Below are 27,790 nucleotides of genomic sequence, written 5' to 3' on the forward strand. Positions count from 1 at the left end.
TAATTTATAACACATTTATTTTTGATGTAACCTGCTTGGTCTCAGACATAATCTAGAGCACACCTGGTACAGCTGTAATTCTCTTCTTACTTAACATTGAATATAATGACAATACATGAAACTACTTATTACAGTAATGACAACTCCTATATATACATAAAATTAAGCTATGTAGAGTATCCAGGAATACAGGGCATTCTACAACCCTTCTATCATCAAATGTCTAATGTAACACTTCAGAGCTGTATTCACTCATAAAAATAGTCACCCTCACAATGCTGCCTCCAGTATTGCTGTCCCTCTGTTATATGGGGGTTCGTATGCTTGCAGGGGTTCACTGTACAGCCGCACAGTTGGCTCCAATGTTACCCCACAGGATGGGGGTTAGCTAGCACAAATCATATTAATGCAGACAGCAACTCACAAGCATTCACCAGAGTCCAAATACGAAACACTTACTTAGAATTCTACTTCTGTCAGACTTACACACACCCCCACCAACAAGTGACCTGGACTGACTCCAGCTCTGTACCTGTCAGTATTTACTTGCAACACGGGGAGATGACATTAGCGGGTACCTGGTCTACCAGCATCACCACAGTCATTTGCAAACAACTGAACTGTTTTTATTCCCATCAGAATCTGTCTCTGACATGTTCAGTCCTCTGGCGCTGCATTGGGCTCTGTCACAACTGCATGCGTCAGAGCACACCAAATCTTCCCTGGGTCACACAGGTCTCTTGTTGCACAGGTGCTTTCATAGCTTTGCTGCAAAAAAAGGCAGGGTCGTTTCTAGAGCAGGTAGTTGCACCATCATTTTTGTAACCAAAAGTCCCCTGCTAAAGCCCATCCTTTGGAAACAGAAGACACTTGCACAGTTTAAACTGTTGCATGATTGTGTATGTTTGACAGTTTGTATATTTCAGGTGCTGGCTGAGAGAGGCTGTTCTCTGTGGCAGTGTTTTGTTCCTAGAAAAACTAGTGGCTGTTAGAGATATTTGCTTCTTACCACTGTTCAATACACGATTGAGAGGGGTAGGGTAACTGCCTGGGGCCCAGCAATTTTGAAAGGGCCACAGCAGCTGAAGCCCCAGATGGTGCTGAGGTCTGGCTGGGGGTGCCTAGCCCCAATTCCGTCCCACCCATTCTGGGGGCGCAGAGCTGAGCCTCCCTCACCCTTGCCCAGGGCTCAGCAAAACTTGTCACTACTTCTGCTACTGAGCCCTAGCTAGGTAGACTCTGAAAAGCTGCTGTTGCATTGGACAGCAGTTACTTACCTTTAAATATTCCTAGTGCTACAAAGCAAGGACCACTTGATTCAGCTACCACTCGGTTCTTCATTAGCTTTCTGGGTAGTTCAGCTCTCCCCAAGCCTTGAGTTCGAAGTACTGGTCCTAAGTTATTCAGCCATCAACAGGCAGAGATGTAGCTGCCTCTAAGACTGCCCTTTCAGCTTTGATGTGTGACCATGTCAGAGTGTTTCTGCTCTTTGCTCTCAAATTGCTCCCTCGGTAGGTTATGGGAGCAGGGTTATAAATGACAGCACACAACGAAGTTACTGACATACCACAGCTGCTATTTCATGCTTGTTTTGGAGCTGAGAACACACACAAAAAGTTATAAAGTGAACCTATCACCTAGAAAGCATCTTGTGAGTCTTCCCCCGGGCTGCCAAACGCACAGCTCCAAAACCCAATAGTTCCAGCAGGAACAGATTCTCACTTTGGCCCTACCATGTGGGGCTGTTGAAACCAGACACGGAAGGCCAACAGAGGCATGAAGGCTGCACTAGCATTTGAATTTAGATTTGAACTTTCAATATGCTCTAAAGTGCATTAACAGATGCGAAGGGAGCTTTCAAAGGTAATAAGGCCATTGTGGAGATACTAAATGAATTCTTTGCTTTGGTCCTCATGGCTGAGGACGTAAGAGACATTCCCACACCTGAGCCCTTCTTTTTAGGTGACAAATCTGAGGACTCATCTCAGATTGCGGTGCCATTAGAGGTGGTTTTAGAATAAATCCATAAACCTAAGAGTAAGTCACTGGGACCAGCTGGCATTCACCCAAGAGTGAACTCACTGAGAAATTGCAGAATTATTAACTGTGGTTTGTAACTTATCCTTTAAATCAGCTTCTGTACCTAATGACTAGAAGATAGTTAATGTGATGTCAATATTGAAAAAGGGCTCTAGAAGTGATCTTTGCAACTATAGACCCATAGTAATGTCAGTATCTATCATAAAAGAATAAAATTGTCAGACACTAATTTGTTGGAGAAAGATGAAAATGATTTCTGTTAAGGTAAATCATGCCTTACTAGTCTACTAGAGGTCTTTCAGGCAGTCAAATACATGGACAGAGGGATCTAGTGGATATAACGTATTTAGATTTCCAGAAAGCCTTTGACAAGTTACCTCACCTAAGACTCTTAAGTAAGTTGTCCTGGGATAAGAGAGAAGGTCCTCTCATGGACTGATAAAGACAGGAAGCAAAGGGTGTGAATAAATGGTAAGTTTTCAGAACGGAGAGCAGTAACTAGTGGTGTCCTCCAAAGGTCCATACTTGGACCAGTCCTATCCAACCCATTTGTAGAGGATCTGGAGAAAAGGATAAACAGCGAGATGGCAAAATTTGCTGATGATACTAAGGTCAGGGAGACAGGTGGGACAGAGGGGTGGTGGAGATGGGAGGGAGAGGGAGGCAGGGTCCCTGGGAGGTGGGAGACCCATGGTCCAATCCCTTTGCAGAGGAGGATTGGAACCGGGATCTTCCACAGATGGGGCAGGTAGCCTAGCCAAGGGGGACAAAAAACGTGATTTTATGTTAATTAAAAGGGAATACGAGCTGCTTGCCAAACGCCTTTCTTCCTGAGATGGGACTTGAACCACAGCATCCCCCATGCCTGGTCAGTAACCTAATCCCCTGCTCTTTCGAGGGCTTCTCACACATACTTTGACTTATTCAGTAGTTAAAGCAGACCAGCTTAATAAGACAGTTCAACTCTGCAAAATCCACATCAATGGGCACAGGGAAGAGTTGAACCCAGGTCTCCAAAATCCCACATACTTACCATTCTCACCGGATTGCAAAGGACGTTTTACACTTGAGTGGCAACTCACAGCAAAGTCCAGTCCATGCCTCCCTGAAAGCAGAGCAGTTGTAAACAAACACATATAGTCTTCCCTCCCAAAGTGGGGAGGGCTGTCAGGCATGGAATGATGGTGGGTGGCTGAGCTGTACTGAGCACCAGTCTCTTATTACTAAACTGTATCTTGGGGTTGGTGCTCCAAGTGGAACAATTTGTAGCTCTCAGGTGGCTGCAGTTTATATTCTCCCTCCCTCCCTCAGACTGTGCCTTCCTCCATCCTCACACTGAAATATGAACCACCTTTGCCTCACTAGATGGAAGAGAGGATTGATGGTCATGTAGTCATTTTCCTTGTAAAAAGGACCTGATGCAAATAGGAAGATGTGAGCTATTTCATATCTAATGAAAGTTGTTCAAAGATTGAGTCAAGTTTTAGTCTAAATCAGTAGGTAGCTGTTGCCTCTTTGTAGTCAGAAGGTCCTAGATTGGTATCTAATACATTTATTCAGTGCTGACAGAAGCCATTCTGGCCTCTCAGTAAAAATGTAGAAAAACTTGGTCCCCATCAACTCAGTGAAAGTGATAACTGAACTCTGAAGTTGCCAAAAGCAAATGAGATATCAGATAGGTTCAAATGTTTCTATGGCCCCTTTTTGTCTCAAAAGACAGCGGTTAGCAGTGGCGGTGAAGCTCCATGGGCTGTGTTTGAGTCTGCAGCGTCTCTCATGGCTTCTCTCTCCAATACTGGATTTGCACAGTTGATTGCAATAACCACATCAGTCTATTTCCAAATTGTGAAGTCTGAGAGCTTTTCCTTCTAAGACAAAGTTCTTTTGCGTGACTTGCACATATACTATTGAAGGATGACGTGCCCTCATAGCAATTGTTAGCAGGTATTTCGATCTGATGATTGAGATTCCCAGGAGTTTAGATCAATGTCAAAATTTTCATGGCTTTTTTGCATATAATCTTGAATCTTAACTTTGGTCATCTTCTCATCCCACATGACAGTTCACCGAAGAGGATTTCTTTGGGAAAACATTCATCACCCATTCTTCACACAAGACCAAGCCATCATAGTCTTCTGCTGCTGAGGATCGCTATGAGGCTGGGTATGTTTAAATCGTTAGTAATACAAAAACAAAGATAGATGTGCTTGACTGCTTTTTGTTTTGATAGTGTATAGACTAGCACGGCTTCCTCTCTATTACTATTCAACAAAGAAAGATGTGATGTGCATTCTTAGCATCAGCCTACAGATCAAATATGTGCACGTCATTTGGCATCTGAATCTCATACATAAGACTAGACTAACAAATGAAAATTCCTAGAGATATTGCTACACAATGGCAGAAAAATTAACAAGCAAAGAAATACATAGGAAATCAACCAGCCACTACTGGAACTTCTCCACTAAACCTACACAAGCAACGTCCCTAATAAGGGCCAATTTCTAGCACCGATGCAGCTACTGCTAACCAGCCTTCATGTTTTAAAGAATAAACCAGCCTCATGCTTCCAAGGAAGTGGAGTTCAGGAGAGGTGGGAAGTTGCTTACCAGACCACAGCAGTTTCCCAATTTGCCACAGTCATTGGCAAGAGGTTTTTGAGATGCTTCAATTATTGGCTCATCTAGTTTGGTATTTTCTGGGCAATGATCTGACCAAGACAGACAATTTATGTAAAACTGAAGACAGAAGCCCTGCTTCCCATGATGTATTCAGCTATGATTTGCTTTCTTCAGCAAAGCCCAGGTAGAAGCAGCTGCAGCAAGACAGTGGCTATCTGATTAGCTTTCTTCCAAGTCACTACAATACCTCAATAGAGCTACACAAGGATGATATGCTTGAAAAGTACCAGTTAATTTCTATTCAGTGCTGGCTTCTACTGTTTCCTAAGTCATTACTGCTTATGGCCATGGCAGAGGCAGGAACCTTTCGCTATGAATGCATAAGGACGTAAATATCCAGTTTGGCCTGAAAGGTAGTTGCCTTAAGGAGAATATGGATGCCACTACAATAGCTTCTCTCTGCCTCCACTCTCCAGACATTGTTTCTTTCAAGTGATGGCTCAAAAGGGTCTGACTGAGACAAAGAAGAACTGATTATTGCCCCCTGTTGTTCTTGCTGCCTAGATATACTGAACAAAGAGTGAAGAAGATGTAAAGGTCAATGCAGTTAAATTGCTCCTGATGGACTGACACTTACTAAACTGGTTCTAATGGCATGATTTGAGCAATAACTCCTTCAGACATTTCTCTATCACGTAAATAAGCTCAGTCTCCATACGCTGCTCAACTCATCAGCTCAGCTTCCCACCCCATGGGTGTTTGCCATGCACTCAGTGCAGCTAGAGACCATTTTCATCCCTCCAGCAAATCCCAAGGGAGAAGGAAAGGCAACAGCAATGCTTGTGACAGTCTTTTTTTTCTACTCACATTCTGCCAACCTGAAAGTTGAATGTACTGGATCATGGGGACCTGCGAGCCACAGTGCACTGTCATTTTTTTAAATCCTCCCAGTAGAGAGGAGCAAATACACACAACAAACAAGAGAAAGAACTTTGTCAGGTTTCATCAGCTCAGAGGATAGAGGTAATGGCTACACTTGTAGTTTGTCTAGATACATCCCTGGTTGCTACAATCTATAGTTGTTACTCTTGGCTTCTGAAAAGTTAGCATCTTATGCAATTCCCAGTGAAGAGGAGTACACATCAAAAACTCAGACTTAGTTGGCACAATCGATCCAAGAAAATGCCTTGAAGACATCACTCCCTTCTCAGCTCCTAAGAAAGCTGGAACGCTGCCTGCAGAACAGAGCAAAGTATGCCCTGCCCTTGGCAGTTCTGCACTTGTTCAGCAGTGGATTGCCATCTTGAGGAACTTCAGCCCAGCTCTTTCACCAATTTAAATTTACCAGGGTACTGCTACTTCATCTGGGGGGGGGGGGGGGGAAGCGAGACCAGCCACCCCCATGGTGCTTCGCTATACAGAAGTGAACATGGAGCTGACAACTATCAAAACACTGATATTTTGCAAAGCATAGAAGCTTGTGGGAAATACAAACTGGCAGCCAAAGTTTAAGAAGCATCGTAGGCCATGAATCAGAATTGCCTTGAGATGCTACATTCAATCTTAAACACCTCTTACTTTTCATAGCACACAAACTTTTTTTAAAACTGTCAGCCAGTTTCACCTGCTCGATTGACACACTGACATTTGGCTATCTATATTCCCAACTTCTCTAACTTCAGCCATTGAGCCTGAATTGCAACAGACTCTGGTCCACTGTAATCAGTCACGTGTGGCATAAAATGGTTTCTCCATGCAAGTTTTAGGAATTGCTGGGAAAGCTAATCCAATTTTCTCAGCACTGATGGAAAAGGCTGCTTTCACTCTGCAGAACAGTTCCCCAGATTACACACATTAGCCATTTGTCCCTTCCACTGAGTTCTCTCTGCTCTATCTTATGCATTTTCTAGCACTTGGAGCCTAGTGAAAAAAAGAGTGGTCAAACACTGAATTAAAATTTTTATTTTAGTGTTCCGTAAGAGTGCAAGTCATTTTTAAAACCAAAACGAAAAAAGTACCCAGAGTAACAGCAGAAAATAGACATACAGCTACATTTAGATCCTTCAATATTAAAAATTTAATAAGCAACTGTACAGGGGCGTGGGAAACAAACCTTTATCTGATAGGTGTTCATATTAAATACCTGGCTTAACAAATTCCAGTCCTGCCATGTCAAAACACTTCAAATAGCATTGCCAATAAAAAAATCTGAGGTACAAGATTGTGCAACATTTTCAAAGCTTATCAAGTAGAAGTATGGCCTGTAAAAGACCTCACACTCCTGGCAGTGCACAAATCTCAATGAGACTTGCTGCATGCAACCAAGAGATCAAGCCTCAGTAAGGGCAACCAGCTAACCTTTTGTCTGTCAGACTGCAAGTTAACTGGTATAAAAGATGACCAAAAGAGAAAACTCCTACCAAAATCCTATGGTCCTGTTTGAGAGTAGAATGTCATTACGTTAAGTGGAATGTTAACAGCAGATACTGAAACCACAGGGTTTAAGATTTCCCAAGATAAGAATATTGGGTTAATGATAAACATCCTTGTATTTTCTAGAAAATCAACAGGTGCAGTAGTTGGAGGTGTACCTTAACACCAGAGAAGAAATACAACTGCTTAAAAAGAAAAGCAAATCGTTTCATATCACTGGAGTCATTTAGACTGGAGGAGAAACCAAGTTCAATCATTCTTATAACACCAGTTTAAAAAATTCAGAATGTAACTACTGCTCAAAGGCACTAAACAGAGCTCTCTCAAAGCAAGAAACCTGTGGTAAAGCTATGGAATCAAGCCCTGAAAGGAAACATTTCAAAAGAGAGGTAGAGGCAACAGTTCCTCTCCAGACAAGCATCAAGGAGCCTAGATGTAACTGAAATGGTTTTCATCTTCCTCATTATGTCAAGGCACAAGCAGCAGTGAGTCAGTTTCAGTGGAAGATCATTTACACGGAACTACCCACCTGGGACAGTGAAACTTCCCCCTTACTTGAAATCTGTTCAAACACTTATTTCTTCTAAGTACCTGAGGCCCTAGAAGGTTACAAACCTTAAAATCTTTCATTCATAATATTATGAGTTATTGCATTATGGCTTCCTCTGAAGGAAGGCTCTATGATAAGTCAGTTAAGTTTTACTTATACCTTTGTAATCACACATTAATCTATACAGTAACAATGCACAGAACAGCATATATATTCACATACAATTCCAGTAAACACTGATTTCTATCAAAATAGATTAAAGTAGGCTTCGCTACAAAAATACACCATCTGAGAAGACTACAGTGGTCTCCAGTATTTTGTTAAGCTATTGAATAAGTCAATAAAACTAAAAAGTCTAATAGAAACATCAACTAGTGTCACCTCTCATTAAAGTGCTCCAATGTATGAAATACTGTGACACTGTGCTCTCAAAATAAAAGGGAAATTATCAGAACTTCAGGGAAGACTTAATGGACCCTTTTACCTAAACAGAGTTTGCTGGGTTCCCCCCCTTGCTTCAGAATACATTCTAGACATTGAAACAGATTATCCAAAGTATTTCAGTATGGTGTCACTGAGCCTCACTGTGCCTTCAAGAAGCCAACTGGAGAGCTGCGACAGGAGTTAAAATTGAGAGCTTGGCACAAATCAGCCCCAATATTACACGTGGACATAAATGTTGAATATAATCACAACTTTCCAGCTAAGTGCTGAATTTTACAAAAGATTCTTAACACTATCCTAAAATAATGATTTAAAGAAAGCCTGCTAAAATAATCATTTGCTGGTGTCTTGCTGCTTACTATCAGACATAAATGGGAAACAGTCCATGGCAGACTGCACAGTTATAGCAGACTAAGGTAAAAAGATTCAGAGGAGTCTGATTATCTTGCAAAATAGCAGCACAGTGTTTTCTGATTACATTTAAACTAAAACTTGGTTTAACATTCTCAGCCACAATCTTATTACTGGAAACTAGATAATTTTTTTTTTAAAAGCCACTATTTGCACACTCCCTTATTAAGAGAGCCAGGTCACAAATTCATTTGACTTAGATTACAGAGATACAGCTATGAACCTGAGTGGCAGAAAAGAAAATTTTCCCATAACTTGCTATACAAAGCAATATAAACAAATTACGGACATATATCATGAAGGAAACTGGTACATACATGTTTATACAGGACCCAGAGTAGACTGGGTGGAGTTGTGTGCCCCTTAGTTTGAACAAGAATCTTCAGTCATATTAGGAATATGATAGGAATTTTAGAATATACAGTGATCTAAATGAGGATCTGTTTTGTTTCATAACTAAATGCTCTTCAATCATATAGTAGAATGGCACTGGCACCTTTACTTGATTTTTGCTATATTAAAGCAGCCTTAAGATCCTACTAAGAGCACTGCTGTGAAGTTTCTCTTCGTTAGACTTATGCAGGCTTTGTCCTTACCTTCCCAATAGGAGATACAGATACTTGATTAGCACAAATCACATTTTCATGTAGATTTAAATACCATCTAACTTTAGAGCATGTTTAAAGGGCACGATACCATTTAGAATAAGGCACCTTACAGTTACCAAGCCTCTTTTTGGAGGTCATTTCAATTTTGGTAACCATTATTTCAACAAAGCTATCATATCCTTGAACTAGTGTATGGGATGGCTTATACTGTACTGCAACTTAAATAGTAAACTTAACTGTTTGAGTGTGAGAAACATGGCTCAGTTTTTAAACACTGACCCTTAAGCTAAACAACCAATACCAATAAAATATGTAGAGTTGGAAGCCAAGAACCATTAGTGCCTCACTGAGAATTACTTGAAAAACCTTCACAGCCACATGATTAGATGCTTTATCAGAGCCTCCCCAGAGTGGCAAAATATTTACAGGGTGCCAGAAAGAAAAGTGGAGAACGTCTGACTATTGTGTTTTTTGGCTTATGTATTCAAGACCTGGTATAATTATTAACTAGTCTCCAGATTAGTGAAATCAACTTTTGCAAGACACAAAGAAGAGTGACTTTTGTAGGCAGCAGGTACCAAACATCAGCAAGTGTCACATTGTCTACCTATGAAGTTTGAGTAACAAGGTGGAAGCCCAGTCTTTTATTCACATTTACCATTGGCAGAGGTATTACACCCTTCCAGCCTTGTATGTTTGAGATGGAGCCCGAAGAATGTTGGGGGTTTCTTCCATGACTCTGACAAGCAAGTTATCAATGTAGTCTTCTAGCTCCCGTACCTGGTGCTCTCTCTTTGTAATAGTATCCTTCTGTCTCAGTACCAGCTGGATCAGTTCATCATGTGTCAACTGAGCATAAGCATAAGCAGGGTCTGAAGGATTATATTTCTTTTGAAGAGAAAAGAAACAAGGTCAGTGCAGAAAGAAGCATTTTACAGTAATATGAGAAGACTGAAGAATTCCAGGGATATTGGTTATCAAAAACAACTTCTTTGCTCTTACAGGAAATTATGGTACTCTACATCTTGTCAAAATTTCACACAACTGGCATTTCAGGATTTATCAAGTCATTACTACTGCAGTTAACAGGAAAAGCAAGTTCCCATATTTGCAGCACCAGCAATGACAGAAAATTTGCAAAGATCAAGCACAGTATACTAAAGTGACACAAATGCAACTGTTACTGTAAAAAAAGAGACATTAGGCCAATTATCAATGGCAGCTGCAAATGACAGCAAAGTGGTAATTATTGGCAGATATTCGTAAATGTTCAAGATGTGGACAGGTGGAGACTTTTACCAAAATTGTGGAAAGGAAAACAGGAAAATCCTGAAGCACTGCAGTTTTATGGCACGTGAATATTTGATACTTTTGGATTTAGGAAGCCCAAGACAGCTATTCAAAGGGGAAGACTTAAAATGAGAACATTTGTACATTCAGTACTTATGAAAAAAAATCTGTATGTAAAGATTTAAGGAACAGCAAGTTAAATATATTGAATAAAGTGAGAGACTAGCTCAGGTTAAACAGCAGTAAATGTACATTATGACACAAATTTATAAAATATAGTTAACAATTTTCTATTCTGACAAATTAGCAGTATATTGCTGTACAGTTATCCTTAAAATTAAAATGCAGTTTGCTGCTTAAAGCACTGGATAGGAATGGTTTTTCCTAGATGACTACATAATGTGCTATACTTCCTTTTCAGTGCAATAAAAATACAAGTAGAATTAGCATAAATATTACTGTAGTAGACAGTACTCATTGTATAACAGACATTCATAATTTAATTTATGATTTAACCCAACTGGACAGCACTACAGGGAACTGTTTTGTATTTGTACAGCCAAGGTGTGTTTCGGAAACCCCAGATATTTAAAAAACAAGCTTCTGTGCACTGTAGCAGCACACCTGATTTATTGCTGCAGGGTGGGGGGGGGGGGGGGGGGGAAGAGAAGGACTTCTCGGTCACATTTTTCTTTTGTGACCATTTAACTTAGAAGTCTCAAAGCCTGAGCAGGAACATCTATTTTCAGCACTGAAGCATAAACCCAAGTCAGACTTTGGGATTTGCGGGAGGGCACACAGAGGTGAGATATCCTACATAACAAGCCAATCTGTACCTGGATTTCAAATTAGAATTTTGTCAGAACACTCTTTACTCATTTTAAAAACCTCTGATCTAATGCTCTCAGGGATCAGAACTTATACAAAACATTTAGATAATACTTTTCAGAGGTCTGAAGAGAAGAGATAAGGTGAAAGCTTTTAACAATGCACGTTGAGAAACAGAACCTAATTTTATGAGAGAACACTTGGAGGCTTTAGCAAGTGGGCATGTGGCCTTTCAGGCTGCTGAGGAACTTCTCGCTTGTGGAAGCTCCCAAAGCAGCAAATTACAACATTATAGGTCCTACTGGTCACTGCTGAAAGGATGATCAGAAGTGCAGACAGACAGACTGTCGGTCACCATTCAGGAGGATCACATAGTAAGCAGAATCCCTGCTATTGTGGACACACGCCTCATATTGGAGGCAGCAAGAATAGACTACAAAGTAGCACATTTGTCACCCTTCACCCCCGGCACTTTTAACTGGCTAACTTCCTGGCTCACAACCAAGCCTCCCCACCAACTTACCCATCTAGTGTGAAACCAAAAGAGAACTTCTGGTTTTACTCTAGCCACAGTTCCTTGGGAATCCACATCAAGAATCATTTTATACTTTGAAGTTATTTGCACTAAATAAGAACAAAAGTGATTTCAATTTCTGCCCACACCACCAGAATATAGAGAAAATGAAAAGATCTTTTAAATGACATGATTTGAGTGTCAGAGTAAAAACATCTAAGATGCCTCAAGCAGGCAAGTTCATATTGAGTGCCCTGGAAGAAAAAGGTCACAGTAATCATTATTAAGTTTTAACTCATATTTCAACTTTTCATACCTTTCTGTTGCTCTCAGTCCATTTTTCATCCATTTTTGTGGTTGCAATCACATTTTTAGTATGTGACTTACTTGCTGTGGTGTTCATTGGCTTTACCAGATGAGGTCTGAAACAAAAGCCACAACTTGCTTAGGAAGCTCCTTAACATCCTGATATGACATCACAAACAAAGAACCCAACAGGTTCCTACATCCAGGAAGGCTGAACACAACTTAAATTTCTCTACGCACGTCAAGATACAAAATATTCAAATTCCAGGATGGAGTTCTACCTCTAATAATAGTCTTCCACTGGATGCACACAGGCTCTCTGTTCTGCTGACTTACTTTTACTGCATTCAAAAAACACAGCATCATGGGAACGGGAAACAAAGAGGAGCACCTCATGTAACCAATCTACACTATTCATGAGTGCTTAGTGTTTGTTTTGTTAACTACACACAAATTACTACAAAAGTTAGAGTCTATGTAATTTTCCCTTGTTATCTTCATCAGAAGTCTGCGTACCAAATATTCTCTTGGGCAGCAGATTTATTTTATCTTCTCTAAATGGACAGCTGTGACACACTTGATGCCTAGTCAATCTTTGTGTTCTCTAGACCCATTTGTAATGGTAAATATAAAAAGTAGAGATAATTTTCCAATTGTATTTGAATGGATTTCTGAACAGTAATTCCCTTAAGTATTTGCTACAGAGCTCTGTAATACAGGAAAAAGATTAAAAAGGTTTTGACATTAAGAGTTTACCAGAAAAACAGACTTCAGTGTATACCTCAGACTATCTTAAGATGCCAGCTAGCTGGATCTGTGAACTGCTCTGGAAATTAGTCCTATTAAACGCATTAAGTAAGTTTGCTGCAGTATGTTTTAACACTTAGAAATCTTTACTGGTAACATGAACACCACAGTTCTCAGTGCTGCCAGTGATTTTATTTTCTCATTTTGAAAAGCTAGAGATCACAATGCACCGTGCAGCTGCAAGAGCTGCTGCTGGAGTTGTCACGGTTTCCTCTCACTGGGGTGGGGTGCACATGCAAGTGCCATCTGCCTGGGTACGCACCCCACCCCTGGGGGGAGAAGTACATGGTGGTTCTGGCAGTGGAGGTGGTGGAGGGTTTAACCACAGCAGACCTGGTAAGACCCTTAGTTTTTTCTGTTTTTTTTTTTTTTGCGGGGGGGCACATTAGGATTTTACAAGGCCCGATTAAGCAGACTTTGAGCACAATGGGGTGCTGCCAGATGTCCTTTGGCCCAAAGTCTGCCAAATTGGGGTCTGTAAAAAATGGAGGGTTTACTGCACAGTATTATACAGGTTACTGACAATACCCATTAGTCAGACAAAGATAAGATTGAATGAAACACCATCATTAAAAGCCTACGATATTTATGCAACAAGAAAAAATTATTTCTTGTATAATGTAGACAATTTCTACGTATTTCCCAACATTCTCACCTTTGCTTAACAGACATACTTCCCTCAGTCTGCTGGGTTTGATTGGGATGTATCTCAGAGGGTGAAACCCATGCCCGAAGCCGCTTCTTCTTGCCTGCATTTTCAACTTCATCACTGAAGCTGTCTGCTGGTGGCTTTTTCACTGATTCTGCTCTACTACTGCTGCAAGTACCAGATTGGCAGGAACTAGAGAAAGTAGAGAGTTGAGAAGAACTGGACGGGGAGGTAAAAGATACCGACTTTTCAGGGGGCTCAAAAAAATCACTCTTCCTATTTTCCTTAATGTTGCTAGCTTCCTTCAGTTCCTGTTCCTCAACAACACATCCATGCTCGTTGGGGAAAGGCAGCATATTTAAACCTGACTCACTAGTCTTGTTTGCACTACAAATGTCTGTTCCTGATTTTAGCTTGCTCGATTTAAGGTTATCTTCAGGGGCAGCTTGTCCCTCCTGACACACACTTGCTGGATCAGTAGAGCTCAGACATGAACTCACTTTTCTCTCCTCAGTGAAGGACAGTGACTCTATATCCTTTTTCCCAATATTCGGATAGCTTTTAGAAATTGCACTCATTTCATTGTTCTTTTCATTCTTGTCTAGCAGTTCATCATCAGATCCTGCCTCTGGAATAACTGGCAGCCCAACAAGTGTTGAGTTCTGATCTGCAGTAACTGGATAGGCAGACTTAAGATGTGTTTCAGAGTCAAACAATGAATCATCATGGTCATAAGCTTTGGTTTTTAAGCATCCACTGCCACCATCATCTCGGTCAAGAGCATGTGTAGTTGGAGCGATAGTTTTAAGTAAGCTGTCACTTGCTGGGTTTTCATGCGGGTTCATGGAATTATGTTGAAACACAAATCCGGTATCAGACATTGTGTTGTCAGATGGAATAAGCACCTCTTCATCTTTCAGTCTACCAGTCAGAGAAACAGGTGCACACTTATTTAGACTTACAGCATTTCTTGGTGCAGGCTTTGGCTTTATAAATACAGGGTTCAGTTCAGCAACATCCTCTGATTTGTTAGTGTCCTTCGGGAGCAATGTGAGTACTCTTGGGGTTGGTTTGGGTGGCTCTATTTCAAGTGATGAGTCACTTTTGACAGCATTAGTTACCTTAGACTCTGTCATGAGCCCAGATTCTCCCATGTTGAGTGAATGCTTCATTTCCTTTCCATTACATATTTCTTGCTCCTCATTTAAGTTGCTTTCAGGAGAAAATGGCTGTACCGTAGCATTCCTAGGAAAAAGGCTATAATTAGACTTGGAAAAAGAAATTAGTTGTTTGCTATCTTTCGTCCAGGTTTCAGCATCATCCTGAACAGTGCTCTCATTGTTCTGAACACAATTCCTATTTTCATCACAGAGTTGAGATGAAGGGTAGCACTCCATATCTAGCACAGCGGCAAACCCTTGTCTCTTTTCTATTGTGGTTGAACCTGTAGTGAGCATTTCTTCATATTGATGAGGATGCCATTTCTCACACTGCTGTCTGCCTAAAGCCTCAACATGATTTCTGCTGGAGTCAGTACTTTCCAGCTCATCAAGATGAAAGGTCACAGATTGCTTAAAACCTCTGTGACTCTTTTTAGCTAGTGATACTATCTGTACTGCTTCGGCCTCACAGTGTTTCTTCTGGGTCTGCCCAACTCTTTCATACATAGGTAGAGGAGGACTCTCAGTCAGTGACTTCAGATAATTTGACACTATTTGTATCACTAGTCCAACTTGCATTCTGAGATTCTGAAGGAACAAAAGCAGAGTGCTCCGAATCAGCACAGTTTATTGCAAAGGTCTGACAGCTTTTGCTAGAAACAGCAGGAGGAAGGGAGAAAGGAGAGGAAGGACTAGTAAAGCTTTTGAGGTCTTGCCCCTTCGATTCTTGTCCCAGATTAGATACAACAGTATTACTGTCATTAGAAAGGGGAGTCAGAAGAGGAGAAACATGCTCCAGAGTTGCAGAAGAATGAGGGCTATACAGGAGAGAACTAGTGAAGTTTTCAGAATTTTGTGCTTTGGATTCCTGTCCCCAGTCAGAAATTGATGGTTTATTGTCATTAGAACATTCCCCAGAAACAAGAGACGAAAGAATAGGGCTACCAGAGTCTTCAGAATCTTGTGCATTAAATTATTGTTCTTTTTTAGAACTGAAAGTTTTACTCATTACTAGAATGATGTGCAGAAAGGAGAGGAAGGAAGGAATCAGGCACAAAGGTAGGAAGCAAGGCTTTGGTTTCATCCTCTGAAGACACTCCCAGTCTGTAAAAGGGACAAAAACTTACATGTCAGTTGCAGATGCAACACGTGAGAGACAGGCAAGGGTAAGTTTTAAAAGAGATCTCTCAAAATCTGCAACATTCTAATGATGTATGAGACACTGGGAGGATTTAAGAGTCTAAACTTGAAATAAAAATGTATGTTTAAATATTTTGTATGCAATACTACTACTTACGACACAAAGATTCTGTTGTAAAGTTTTCCACACACAAATCAAAGATTACCAGGGTGATATCTACTTTTAAAGCACCTGTGCATCATTGCTTTTGCATCCAAGACAAACATTAATAGCATAATAGCTTAGAACATTCACATTTACAAAGTATTTAAACAAATATAGTTGACAATCTAGTGTTAAAGACAGACATCTCAGGATACTTGTTAGGAAGGCCATGCTTCTTATGTTTAAGTCAGTCACAGGGCAGAGTTTCTAAAAAATATCACACACAGACCCAGAGAAACATACGATTCTGTGAAAGATGTCAGAAGCAGACGTGTTCCAAAATTTGTCACTCTTCAAGCCAAGACAAAAAGAATAGGGAGAGCACTTGGTTAAAGGTATTTCAGCCCTTCAACACAAGTTCAGGCTTACACAGTATGGCAGGAGACCATTCTTCGTTTCTGTTGTGGGTTAATAGAACATGGAATGACACCACACTACATGAAGAGATACAGGAACTAAAAACCATTGTGTTGGTGCACTCATTTACAGGAAGTTAAATTCGTTAAGAATGGAAGTAAAAGTTAATATTATACCAAGAATCTTAATAAAGGTTTAGCTGGTTAAACTTTGATCTATTGGTAAAACACAAATGAGCGCACACAACAGCTGCAGAAGTTCTACCTTGAGGCAGGAAGTGGTCCATCTTAACCATGTGTCTGCTATGCTTTATATCACTATTTGAAACTGAAATCTAACACTAACCTGGGTTTAACAGCTTTGGTTTGGATTGTCCTTGCAGAGGCTGCAGACTTTTCTGGTTTCTGTTCTTCCATTGACTCTTCATCAAAAGGGTTATGTGATTTCTTGTTTCTGGTGTCATCTGCTGTATGGCTGTTTTCTGAAGTGCTTTCTTGATTGTAGTCCTCAGGGATTTCATTCTTTTCCTTCACATTAGACATGTTTTCTACATCACTATTTTTCACTACTTCTTTTCTTCCTGTGACTAGAGTCAACAAAGTAGGCTTCTTATTTTCCTGTTTTTTGTCCTCTCTACTTTCTTCTTTTGTAGTTTCTAAACTCAATGAAGCACTGTTTTCCCGCAAATCACCACTAAGCAGTTTGTACGATGGCAGGGTCATAGATTTAAAGGACTCCAGTGAGGGAGACCCAGGTAAACCTCTGCTAGGAGACATTCTTCCTGTCTTTTCATGTTCCATAGTGGATTTGGAAGACAAGTTTTCTTCTAATTCAGATGGGTGACTTTTCCTGAACGTCTGAGGGGAAGAGGAAGGAGTGTTGTCCTTTGGCATGGTTTCTTTTTTTGCTTCATCTTCCTGCCTATAAACATGATTGCCATTGATACACACATTGGATCGGGGTGTGGGATCATTTTTAGATTTCAGGCCACTGAATAAGGAAAGCCCTTCTTTCTTGGTGTTGCTGGAAGTTGTTTGGTTTAGTAGTTTATTGTCTGCACCTGCTGTTCTCTTATGACCCATGAGTACAGGAGCATGAAGTGAGTTCTCTTCAGCTTTGTTTCCAAAGGCCTCTGGGGGAAAAAATATATTAAGCTATGAAAATATATTTCCCTAATATCGATATCTATAGCACCTTAAAGACCCACACATTTACTTTAGGTAATGAGCTTTTCATGGGTAAGATCCACTTCCTCAGATTCTTCAGTGGGGTTTTTGCATGAAAGCTCATTACCTAACAAATACCTTTCTTTGCTGGTCATTAAGATTGCTTGTTACTTGTGAAGCTACACACTAACAAAGCAACCCCTCTCAGTATATTTCCCTGAGACACTGGACTCCAGACTTTTAAGAGTTGACTATCATTCACCCCCATCTGTCCCTTCCCTTACACACTGAGCCAGGAGAAGTGGATTGGAGTAAGGAGGTCGAAGCTAGGACAACCCTGGATGAGGCTGGGACTGCAGACAGAGGAAGGTCTGGGGCTGAGAGTGGTGCCAGAGCCAGGCTGCAGTAGCTTCACTCCCCACCTGCAGTATCAGCGGGGCCTGAACTCTGCTGCAGTCAGGACTGGAACAGAACTGGGGGTGAAGGGGGGCTAATGACACTCTCTTCCCAGTCTCCCCTCCAGAGGGCTGGCCCAGGCCCCACTGTGTCCCCCCTCAAAAGGTTGCTTCACACCCTCCACAGTTTAGATACCTCTGTGGTACAGAAATTTTTTTTCTTTGGGTGGTGGGGAGAGAGGAAGATAGACTGTAGAGAAGGCAATTTTCTGCAACAGTCACACAGTAAGAGCTAGATCACAAGGAAGATGTATCCCACTTCATGCAAAATGGCTCCAACAATACAAAGAATGGTCTTGGACAAATTCTTAAATGTTTTCAATAGAGTTTTGGAGCATTAGTCAGAAAACAAGAATTTTATTCATAAAATAATTAAGGGTTTGATATTTGGTGTGCAAAACAGAAACTCACACCAGAATAAGTCAAGAAGCCTGGTAGATATGGCACTCAGCTAGGGTATTAGACACCCAAGTTCAAGACAGCTCTAAATCAAGCAGAGCATTTGAAAGAAATTCTCCACTTGCCACGCTGTTGTATGTGTCTTGTAAAAACTTTAAAATAAAAAAATCCCATCTGATCATCCAGGTACAAATGTATTGCCAACAGCACTTGAATCCTTATTGCAGCTAACAACTTCAAATAACTTGTTACTTTCTACCCCCCCTAGAGAAAGCAGGAGAAATCTTCACTAATACCCTGTCAATAAAATCACATCACAATTATCCTCTTCTGAGCAAAGATTTAAGATACTAAACTTTATTATTACTGTGAGGGAATACTCACTTTCTGAATTTGGAGAAGCAGACTCATCATCATCATCCCCCCAATTTGAATGAAAATCACCTGGTTTAAGCCTAACTTTCTCTTTCACTGGCTGAAAAGCAGGTAAAACTGACATGGACTGAGACAGGGAGGTTTTCTGCAAACCAGGTTTAGAAAACAAAGTTTTGATCTTGGATTTTTTCTTCTCTTTCTCAGGTGACTCCTCTTCACTGTCAGCTGGTGAGTGAGTTATGCTAGGAACGATGGCTGATGCCGTGTCAGGCAGTCCATTGGTCCTCTTTCCTTTCAGTTTGCCTTTCAGCTTGCCAAATGGAGACCGGGACTTATCTTTCATGGATAAATCAAACATGCTGGCTGTCATGTTGCTCCTCATGAACTGAATATCAACCTCAATCTCTCCTCTCTCTTTTTGCTTCTTGCCTGGCTTTGACTGAAGGGTATACCACCTGCAAAAGAGAAAAAAACAAACTGTTTAAGCAAAACTAGCTTAAGCCAATTAAACATTGTTTATTTTAATAGACTTTCCAACCAAGAGAAACCTACAGAAGATCCCAAAAGGGCAGAAATGATACAGTTAGATGTACTTAGTAAACAGTAATGCAAGCCACAGAAAAATACTCTGGGGGGTGGGGAGGAGAAAACAGAACAAAGCTAGCTGAGAAACTACTTTAATTCTAGCAAAAGAATCAGAGCTCACTGGGGGCATAGGTGAGGGCATGTCCTTGGAATCCCCATTAAAAAATGTTTTCACGTATGATATAACTGGCAACAGAGCCTTGGGGATAAGAGGCAGAAACTGAAGGCTCATTGCTTCAAATGTAAAAGGCACATTTTCATGCTAATAAAATTACTGGAAAGTTGTGAGAAATTAAACAAAGCAGAGAGAAAGTCTAGTGGTTAGTGGACAAGGCTGCATCTCTGGACACTCAAGCTCACATCCCTGTTCTGCCACACATTCACTGTGTTGTTCTAGGGCAAATAATTTAATCTGTGTCAGTTTCCTATTGGAAAATGGGGTTCAGACAGCTACCCTACCACACAGGAATTGAAAGAGGTCAGAGGTTGGGAACCAAAAGAGCAAGAAGAGCCATTCTTTCCAATTTGGTAAAAACCTCAATAATTCAAGAGCCCCAATGCATGGGAATACAAGATGGTCCTTCATAAATAACACCAAACCATACTTTTTGTAACCCCTATTCTAAAGATAGAGCACATACAAAAATTTGTGAAGTGACATTTACTGCAGGACATTCACAAACTTTTTACATATTCTATTTCCTCACACTTTACATGCACATTTGTACCACTGTCTTCCTAATTCTCATTCCAAACCTCCTCTCTCTAGAGGACACTGGGGGAGTTAGCTAACATTGAGACCACATACAGTTTGCTATTTAGATGCGAGTTGTTCATTCTGGGGCTTTTAGACATTCACTGTCTATCAAAACTCATCATGGTTTTGTTTGTTTTTTTTGGTTGGTATTTAAAAAATTTACAATAATAGTGTTGGGAGCCACAAAGTCATCCTTAAAGAGACGCATGTGACACTGGAACCACAGGTTGCACACCCCTGGGAACAGGTTAATATGCATTGAATCATAAGGCCCAAAAGCACTTCATACCATGGGGAAGCGTCCATTCATCTGTTTGAGTCCCTTCTCGGTTCACTATGCAAAGGTACTTTTGGTTCCTTCCAAGGACTGATACCACCTTTGACTTTTTGTATGTAGACAGGGCTAATCAATTAAAAGCAGCTTCTATATCCATTATGACTACAATGCCAATCACCACACAAAACGTGGCAAGTGGAGAACCATGTATGGAGGTACAACGAAGGAGAAGCACAGAAGCTTCACTCTAATGAATGAAAATATCTGTGTCTATTTTTTTAGGTCCTTAGTATGTGCAATATAAACCAAGACAAAAGTATGTGATTGTTTTGAGCCGAGCAGGATCCTGCAAGAAACAGTACTAATTATGAGAGTTAACTGAAACTAAATGATAAAGAGTAAAGTTACATTTCAGGTTGATTTCCCAAACTTTGGACCTTTTTCCTGCTTCCTGAAACCCCCAGTGATTAACAGTAACAGCAAGTATGCCAGAAAAGGCATCAGTGCAACAGAATCAACTGTACAGGATGCAGTTACACTAATATCTGAAATGGTTCAGTCAAGGCATTTTCTATTTACCCAAAACCTTCCATTCCAATTTGATTAACTATTTCATTACTTTGAAAATACAGATGTTCCTGAAGAGCAGAGGGAAAACTGCTTCAAGCATCTTTGTTGCTTTTTTATTTACTTTAGTCTGTTAACACTGATTCAGGATCCAGATACAAAAGCAAGACTCTTTAATAGACAGGACTCCTATACTTCTATTTTGAACACATTTTGAATGTTTTACCTGTTTCTGAAAATTAGTTTGAGAAACTGCCAGCTCTTTGCGTAAGAGTATTAAAGTATTGTTTATTTGCCAGGTTAAGGTGTACTAAGTGACGACATATCAATCCTGTTGGTACACAGAGTTGGCATTTATTGACATCATGCCCCTTTGTACAGAGTGTTTCTTGCCAATCACTAGGAGCTGTAGATCTGCTGACCCCACAGAACTGATTGGAAAGGAACTAGGATTTTCCCCTCGCAGCTTAACTGCTGAAGCAAACTAAGCAAAGTATTCCAGCACCACAGGAACAAAAAGCATGAAATTCAAAAACGTCTCACTGCCTGTTTTTCCACAGCCTCACATGGGGGGGGGGGGGGGGGGCGGTAAATAGAAATAATGGGGCCAAGCAGTTTACTTCCAATTATTTTTGGACCCTAAAGTGGGTTTTCCTCCGAGATACACAAAAGAAGTTTTCCAGAAGTCCATGCAAAAGAAAGAGGTGAAAAAACTAGAGTCTGAGTTCCATTTTATTTAAAGCAACCACATTCCAAGTTTCAGCCTACAATGACTAACAAACTATAAACTCTAAAATGAAACCTACACATGGGAAATGCTAAACAGTCTCAGTGCAGCATCTGAGAATGCAAGTGCTACTCATCAAGCCTTATACTTCGTCTAAGTGAAAATATTTTCTTTCAAATGTAAAAAGCCACAAGCCATTTTTGTGACCTAAAAGCGTGTTGAATTCAAGGAACAGTCTTACATTTTTTTGACTCCAAATGTAAACTGGTGAGCTTATTTTATAAATTTTGCTTAGCCTTCCTAATCAAATGGTCGCAACTGAATGTTTTCAAATGAAAAAAGCTTTAAACATTCAAGGAATGCAACTTCTAATAACTTAAGTACAGCCATCATTTCTAAGAATGTTGTTGTGCAATGAATAGCTATTTATTTTCAGCAATAAAATTTCCACAATATTGTGCAACCAACTGTAGGCACCTTCCCACAGACTAATTAATGAGCAATGTGCATGTCAGCAGTCATTGCCAAGGTTATATATATATTCTGCATACTGTAACTAATGTTATGTTTACACTAACTTGTGTTGGGTGGGGTTTTTGTTTGTTTTTTACACCCCAACCAACTGATGAAAGTGCCAATGCGGACAGTGCCAAGTTGGTGGGAAATGCTCTCCTGCTGACATAGCTAATGTCACACAGAGGGGATTTTTAATTGAACTCTTTCCTAACAGCACAGAGCAGCTGCACAGGAGACCTTACAGAGGCACTGCTCCAGCAGTACAGTTGTGCTACTGTAAGGTTCATAGTATAGACATAGCCTAAGTGGAAGGATTAGACAAGATGCTACAAATGAAAATGGTGGGTTATTTTACTATCTCCTCGAAGAAAATCTGAAATAAATCTAGTAGCCAACAGACCAATAACAAGGAAGGTTCAATGTAAGAAGCAAGATATGAAAATAATGTTTTCCAAGGGGCGTTACTAGGTTTTTCCTTTGTTTTCTTCAGATCTTAGTGTAGGATTATTCCAGGTCCGTTTTTAAACACTAAAATGGAGGACATTTCCTGCATACTGAACCACGATGGCTGAAGATTTTTCAGAAGTGCTATATATTTTAGAGTTCTATTGTCTCACTGCTATGTTTATTCAAGAACTTGCCTTAAGTTGTAAGAGCTATGACCACAACATTTGGTATGCAGCTTCCTCTTATCCTAACTTAAACCAAAGGTAGGGTTTGGTTGTGGCTGGGAAGGAGAAAGGTAGGGGGCAGAGGCAGGCACACAGACAGGAGGAACATGACACAGAGGGATCACCAGTGGCAGCGGAGGCTCTGTCATCTTGCCTGCCACAAAGACCTGATAAGTAATTTCCCTGCCCCAAACCCACAGCCTTTCCCCACTCTTTGGAGAGCTTACTGTCTGCAGAGGGGACTGCTGGAAGAGGGCAACCCCAGATAGCCTACAGACCACAGAAGGGGGTGCTGGAAGACAGGAACAGCCTGGTGAACTTCACCCCACTAAGACAGCCTGCAGGCCGCAGGGCATGGGACTGCTGGGGGGGGGGGGGCAGAGGTGACAGCTGGACAGAGGGGTAGCCCCCATATAGACTGGAGTTTCTGCCCCCACCCTCTAGCCAGCCCGCAGGGATTAGCTGGATGGGGACGGGGGTCATTCCACTGAAGCCACACCCCCCCCCAGACTGCACTGGGGGGCACTTCCCTGACACCTGGCTCCATCCCAAGATAACCTGGTTCCCCAGAGAGTCCTGGCCCATTCTACTCCTCTGGCTCCCAGCCATGTCACTCAGGGAAACAGAGTGGGCTGGGGTTGGGTAGAACTTCCTGCCACTGTGGTAAAGCTCAATGACCTGGCTAGGGCTGCTGCCAGTAAGTGGAGGGGTAGACTCAAACCCTGCTTCTGTGCTAGGCACCCTGACAATTCTCCTGAGTGCCCTCCGCCCCTGCAGGGCTTCCCAAAGCAGGACGGGCATCCTGAATAGCTCAGAGCATTCCAATGATGCACTCTTTGTTCCCCAAAGGGAGCAGCATCCTCAGCTGTGAGATGCTTCCTAGAGCTTTGAAAGAGGAGAGGTGTATGCCTTTAGGGCGGCACAGACTGAAACCTTGAGCAGAAGAGCCACCAGGCCGTGTGGGGATAGTTACTGGTGGAAGCTACTTCAGAGAACAAGAACAGCAGTGTCTACACTGGTTCTTTGTTGGCAATAAAGGAAAGGGAGAGAGATATTTTTTATGGGGGGGCCATGGTGGAAGTTTCTTTTTGCCAAAACTGGGTATTTCTCCCCACTTTCACATTTCACTTACTGTTTTGTCACAAAAAGGCATTTTTGGCAACAAAACTTGGTAATGAAGGTCAAGGTTTTGCTAGAGGTAAACAACACAGCTTCTGTGCACACGCTACTGACAAGCATATATACACAAACAAAAGCACCAGAGTACTTAAGTTTGTCTGTACTGAAATACCTTAATAGATTTAAACAAAACTGGTTTATCAAGACTCGACTATAGTTTCAATATTATCTATTTAGATGACCCTGTCAATCATTTCTTCCTCAAAAGGAATGTAGATACAATTCTTTTTTTAAAATCCCTTTATTTGTATTACCATACACAAACTGTCATTAGTTCAGGCACAATAAGTCAAGACAATCAAAACAAATAGTTTTCTGGAGGTTATGCTTTAACAAGTTAGCCCACTAGAGAAATTACATTTAATTACAATGTGATCTTGAATAACCTATACTATGAATTTGTACATTGTTTATAACGCTGATTAGTTATTATAAGTTCTAAAACCCTAACATTAAGCTTCCCTATGCATTTTTATGAATCCAAATGAACAGTATGCAATTAAAATTGCAATATTTTGCCTAACAGGGAAAAAATCTACCCCTTCATACCAAGACTACCAGTGTAGCTAGTAGAGTTAAAAAAATAAGCCAATAACTGCTATAATAGATTGCTGTTGACTGCACTGGTCAAAAAAATTGTACTTTCTTAACCTAGAAATATAAATGCATGTTCTTATTTCTCATCTGCAAGTTTTATTGTCCCTTCTATGAAGCACAAAGAAGAGAACAGTCACATTAATCTTGAGTCATCTTATTACTAATGGCATTTCCATCCCAGGAAAAGGAGGGTACTGTAGTTTAGGTCTCATTCATTTGGCTAGTATTTTCTGTTGGGATGCAAGTAAGTTTTCATTTTATAACAACTATGGTAATAAACATGTCTTTCAGTGTATGTAGTTCTTAACACATCTTGCAAAATCAGAAGCCAATAACCTCTTTGAAGCAATGATGCCTTAAGAGTAGTATAATATATAGTATTAAAAGTGTTAAACAGAGTACATAAAAATCAAAGAAAATAAAATGAGAAACCCCCCACCTTTCAAAGACATAATTTAACAAGAACACAACTAAAAGCCAGTCATCTTCAAAACATTTTGCAAACATTAATCTTAATCTTCACTCCTGTTGCAAACTCCATTGTTCATTCTTCCACTTCCCCTCCTGCAGGTAGTTTTGTAATACAGTATGATTCAACACTAAAGGTCCAAAATGTATCGGCCACTCAAACCAGAAGGAAAACAGAGACCCTGTGACCATTTTCAAGCAAAGGAAATTATATTGCAGACACATGAAATGTACAGAACACTTTGTTCCGCAGTAAGGTGTTTATTGGCATAATTTGACCTGTGGTATCTTTTCTGCTGGCAGTGTGTCTGTCTGTGTGTGCACACGCACTGATGGTGCAGGCCTAGACATCAGAAAAACCATCCTTCCAGTTGTAAACTGAGAAAAATCTGATGAAAAATGCCTGACAACTGCACAGCATGTCCCCAAATGCCATTTTAAAGAATTTTCCTTCAAAAATCAACCAACCCGCATCTTTGTCTTTTCCCCAATTGACTATGCTCCCAAATCCATGCTATAAATTTTAAAAGTTGTTCCTATCCCTCAAGGAAACATTACATGCAATCCAACAAGCAAGCAAGCAGAGTGAACAGTCTCTAAGTTACAAAAAACATTCATACATCACTTGGTCCTATTCATAACAATGGCATGTTAATTCAGAACCCTCATGACAACATCACGTTTCATAAACAACTGCTCCTGTGTTTACCCCTGAAATCTGAGATTGCTTTCCACTCCCTCCTAGATAGACAACCTCATCTGTCCTCACCCAACTTCCCCACCCCACCTTGACAATTTCTGCGAAGAATGGCCAATATAAGTTTCTCATACTGAAAGCGACAACAATGCTGACTGCACTACACTTATCAAAATAAATGTCCTTGATGCTGTACTGGGTATATTTTTTACTTTGATAAAACTTTATAAACTAAATTGCCACAGCAACAAAGGACCTAACTGCAAAATTTAGATTAAGTTTGTCTTAGTACAGCAAAAGCCTTGTCTACATAGAAAAACATTAAAACTTCCACTGAAATAACAAAACGTATAGCTTCCTCCTTTCTCCAACTTTCTACAAAGGGTATTTCTTCATTTCCAACCCAGCTTGACTTCACCCCACACAAATCTATGGACCCTCTCACTTTATTATGGTAAGGTGCTGACCAGTGTTCCCTGTAAGCTGAGTGCTTGAGCAGACACCTACACCAGGTCTACACTGTGAAGAAAAAACAATTTAACGTATGCAACTGCAGCGATGGGTATGTATGTCTATACTTATCAGCAATTGACACACCACAATCGATCTTCCCGAATTCAATTTCGCCATGTGTGAAGACATAGCACAACTCTCTCTCTCTGGACTCAACCATAGACCCTAGTACCTCATGCTATCATGTGGAGTAAGGGATGCGACACCAACCCAAAGAACCTCATCTGCACTAGGCCAGAAAGCCCACTCTGATAGTAAATTCCAGCTACACTAATGGTTAGATGAATGAATCACCTGTATGGAATCAGCTTTGTTCCCTAGTGTAGATCTAGCCTATATGAACAGCATAGCTAGAGTCAACCTATCAGAAATCAACTGAGTTGACCTCACAGCAGGAGGTCGATAGCACAGTTTCCCCTGGACTTCCCTTATGCCTCACATCAGCGAGGAGTACAAGGGTCAACAGGGGAGCCGCCGCGGCTCGAGTCAGCCCAGCTTCACTAGGTGCACTAACTCAAACCACGGAAGCACAACCACCACCATCACCACCTTCCGGTAAGGGTAAATGTACCCCAGAGAGATTCAGGTGCTGCCCAGCCGATTAACAAAGCGCCCACAGTCCCCAGGGCCTGCACCACGTTGCTACTGGTGGTGCACATCCGCACAGTCCTTGGGGCGGGTAGCACCATTTATTCCGCCGGCGGTTGAAAAGAACTAGGAGCAACGCCCTGAGCAAGGGACGCTGGGGCAGGGCCACTCCAACACCCAAGGCCCCAACTCCAGTCCAAACGGCCCCGCGTCACACACACGAGTGAGCAAACCACGAGAACTCGCGCCTGGCCCCCGCGGGGGGCACAGCACCGGCGTCAGCCACGGCACCAACGCGCGCGGGCCGGCGACGGCAACCCAAGCCGGCCCTTCGCACCGCCACCCGCGCCCCGGGCGGGACTCACCGGGTGGTGCGAGAGCCGCCCTCCTCCTGCAGCTCGGCCAGGCTGATGTCGGCGCGGCCCAGGAACTTGTCGAGGCCGAGCAGGGCGCGGTGCAGCACGGTGAGCTGCAGGCTCGGCTCCCCGCCGTGGCCGGGCCGGCGGGGCGGCAGCTCGAAGGTGGCCTCCTCCCGCCAGACGGGCGCGCCGAGGCAGCGCTCCGACACCGAGGTGGCGAACTTCTCCTTGCCCAGCGCTATCAGCGCGTACGCGTCGCTCCCGCCGCCGCTGCCCCCCTTGGCCTTGGGCCGCAGCCCCTGGGCCCGCAGCACCGTCACCTGCACGTGGGTGGGAGCCCACCGCGGCGGGGAGCCCGACAGCGACATCCCGAGCCGCCTCGCGCCGCACCGCCGCACGCTCGCTGGCCGGCTGGTAACTGACTCAGGCGCCGCGCGGAGCCGGCCGGGAAGGGCTCGCGGCAAGTCTCGCGAGAGCAGGGCCTGGAGGGGCGGGGCAGAGCGGCAGGTGTAGGGGCGGGGCGGGGCCGTG

The 27,790-nt window shown here is 41.8% G+C and overlaps 1 protein-coding gene across 2 annotated transcripts; it reads right to left on the bottom strand.

Moving 5' to 3' along the window:
* On the bottom strand, positions 1-27,647 carry RAB11FIP1 (RAB11 family interacting protein 1). Of its 2 annotated transcripts, XM_074981708.1 has the most exons (6): positions 27,266-27,647; positions 18,768-19,213; positions 16,709-17,495; positions 13,508-14,746; positions 12,056-12,161; positions 1-9,995 (listed from the first exon to the last, which is right to left on the bottom strand). In XM_074981708.1, the coding sequence occupies exons 1-6, from the start codon at positions 27,625-27,627 to the stop codon at positions 9,780-9,782; spliced, it is 3,156 nt and encodes a 1,051-aa protein (XP_074837809.1). In that variant the 5' UTR covers positions 27,628-27,647; the 3' UTR covers positions 1-9,779. The 2 variants fall into 2 exon arrangements, with proteins under 2 accessions (XP_074837809.1, XP_074837810.1); XM_074981709.1 differs by lacking the exon at positions 13,508-14,746.
* Positions 27,648-27,790: the final 143 nt, after the last annotated feature.

Source organism: Carettochelys insculpta, chromosome 31, assembly GCF_033958435.1.
Source record: "Carettochelys insculpta isolate YL-2023 chromosome 31, ASM3395843v1, whole genome shotgun sequence".
Taxonomy (NCBI): Eukaryota; Metazoa; Chordata; order Testudines; family Carettochelyidae; genus Carettochelys; species Carettochelys insculpta.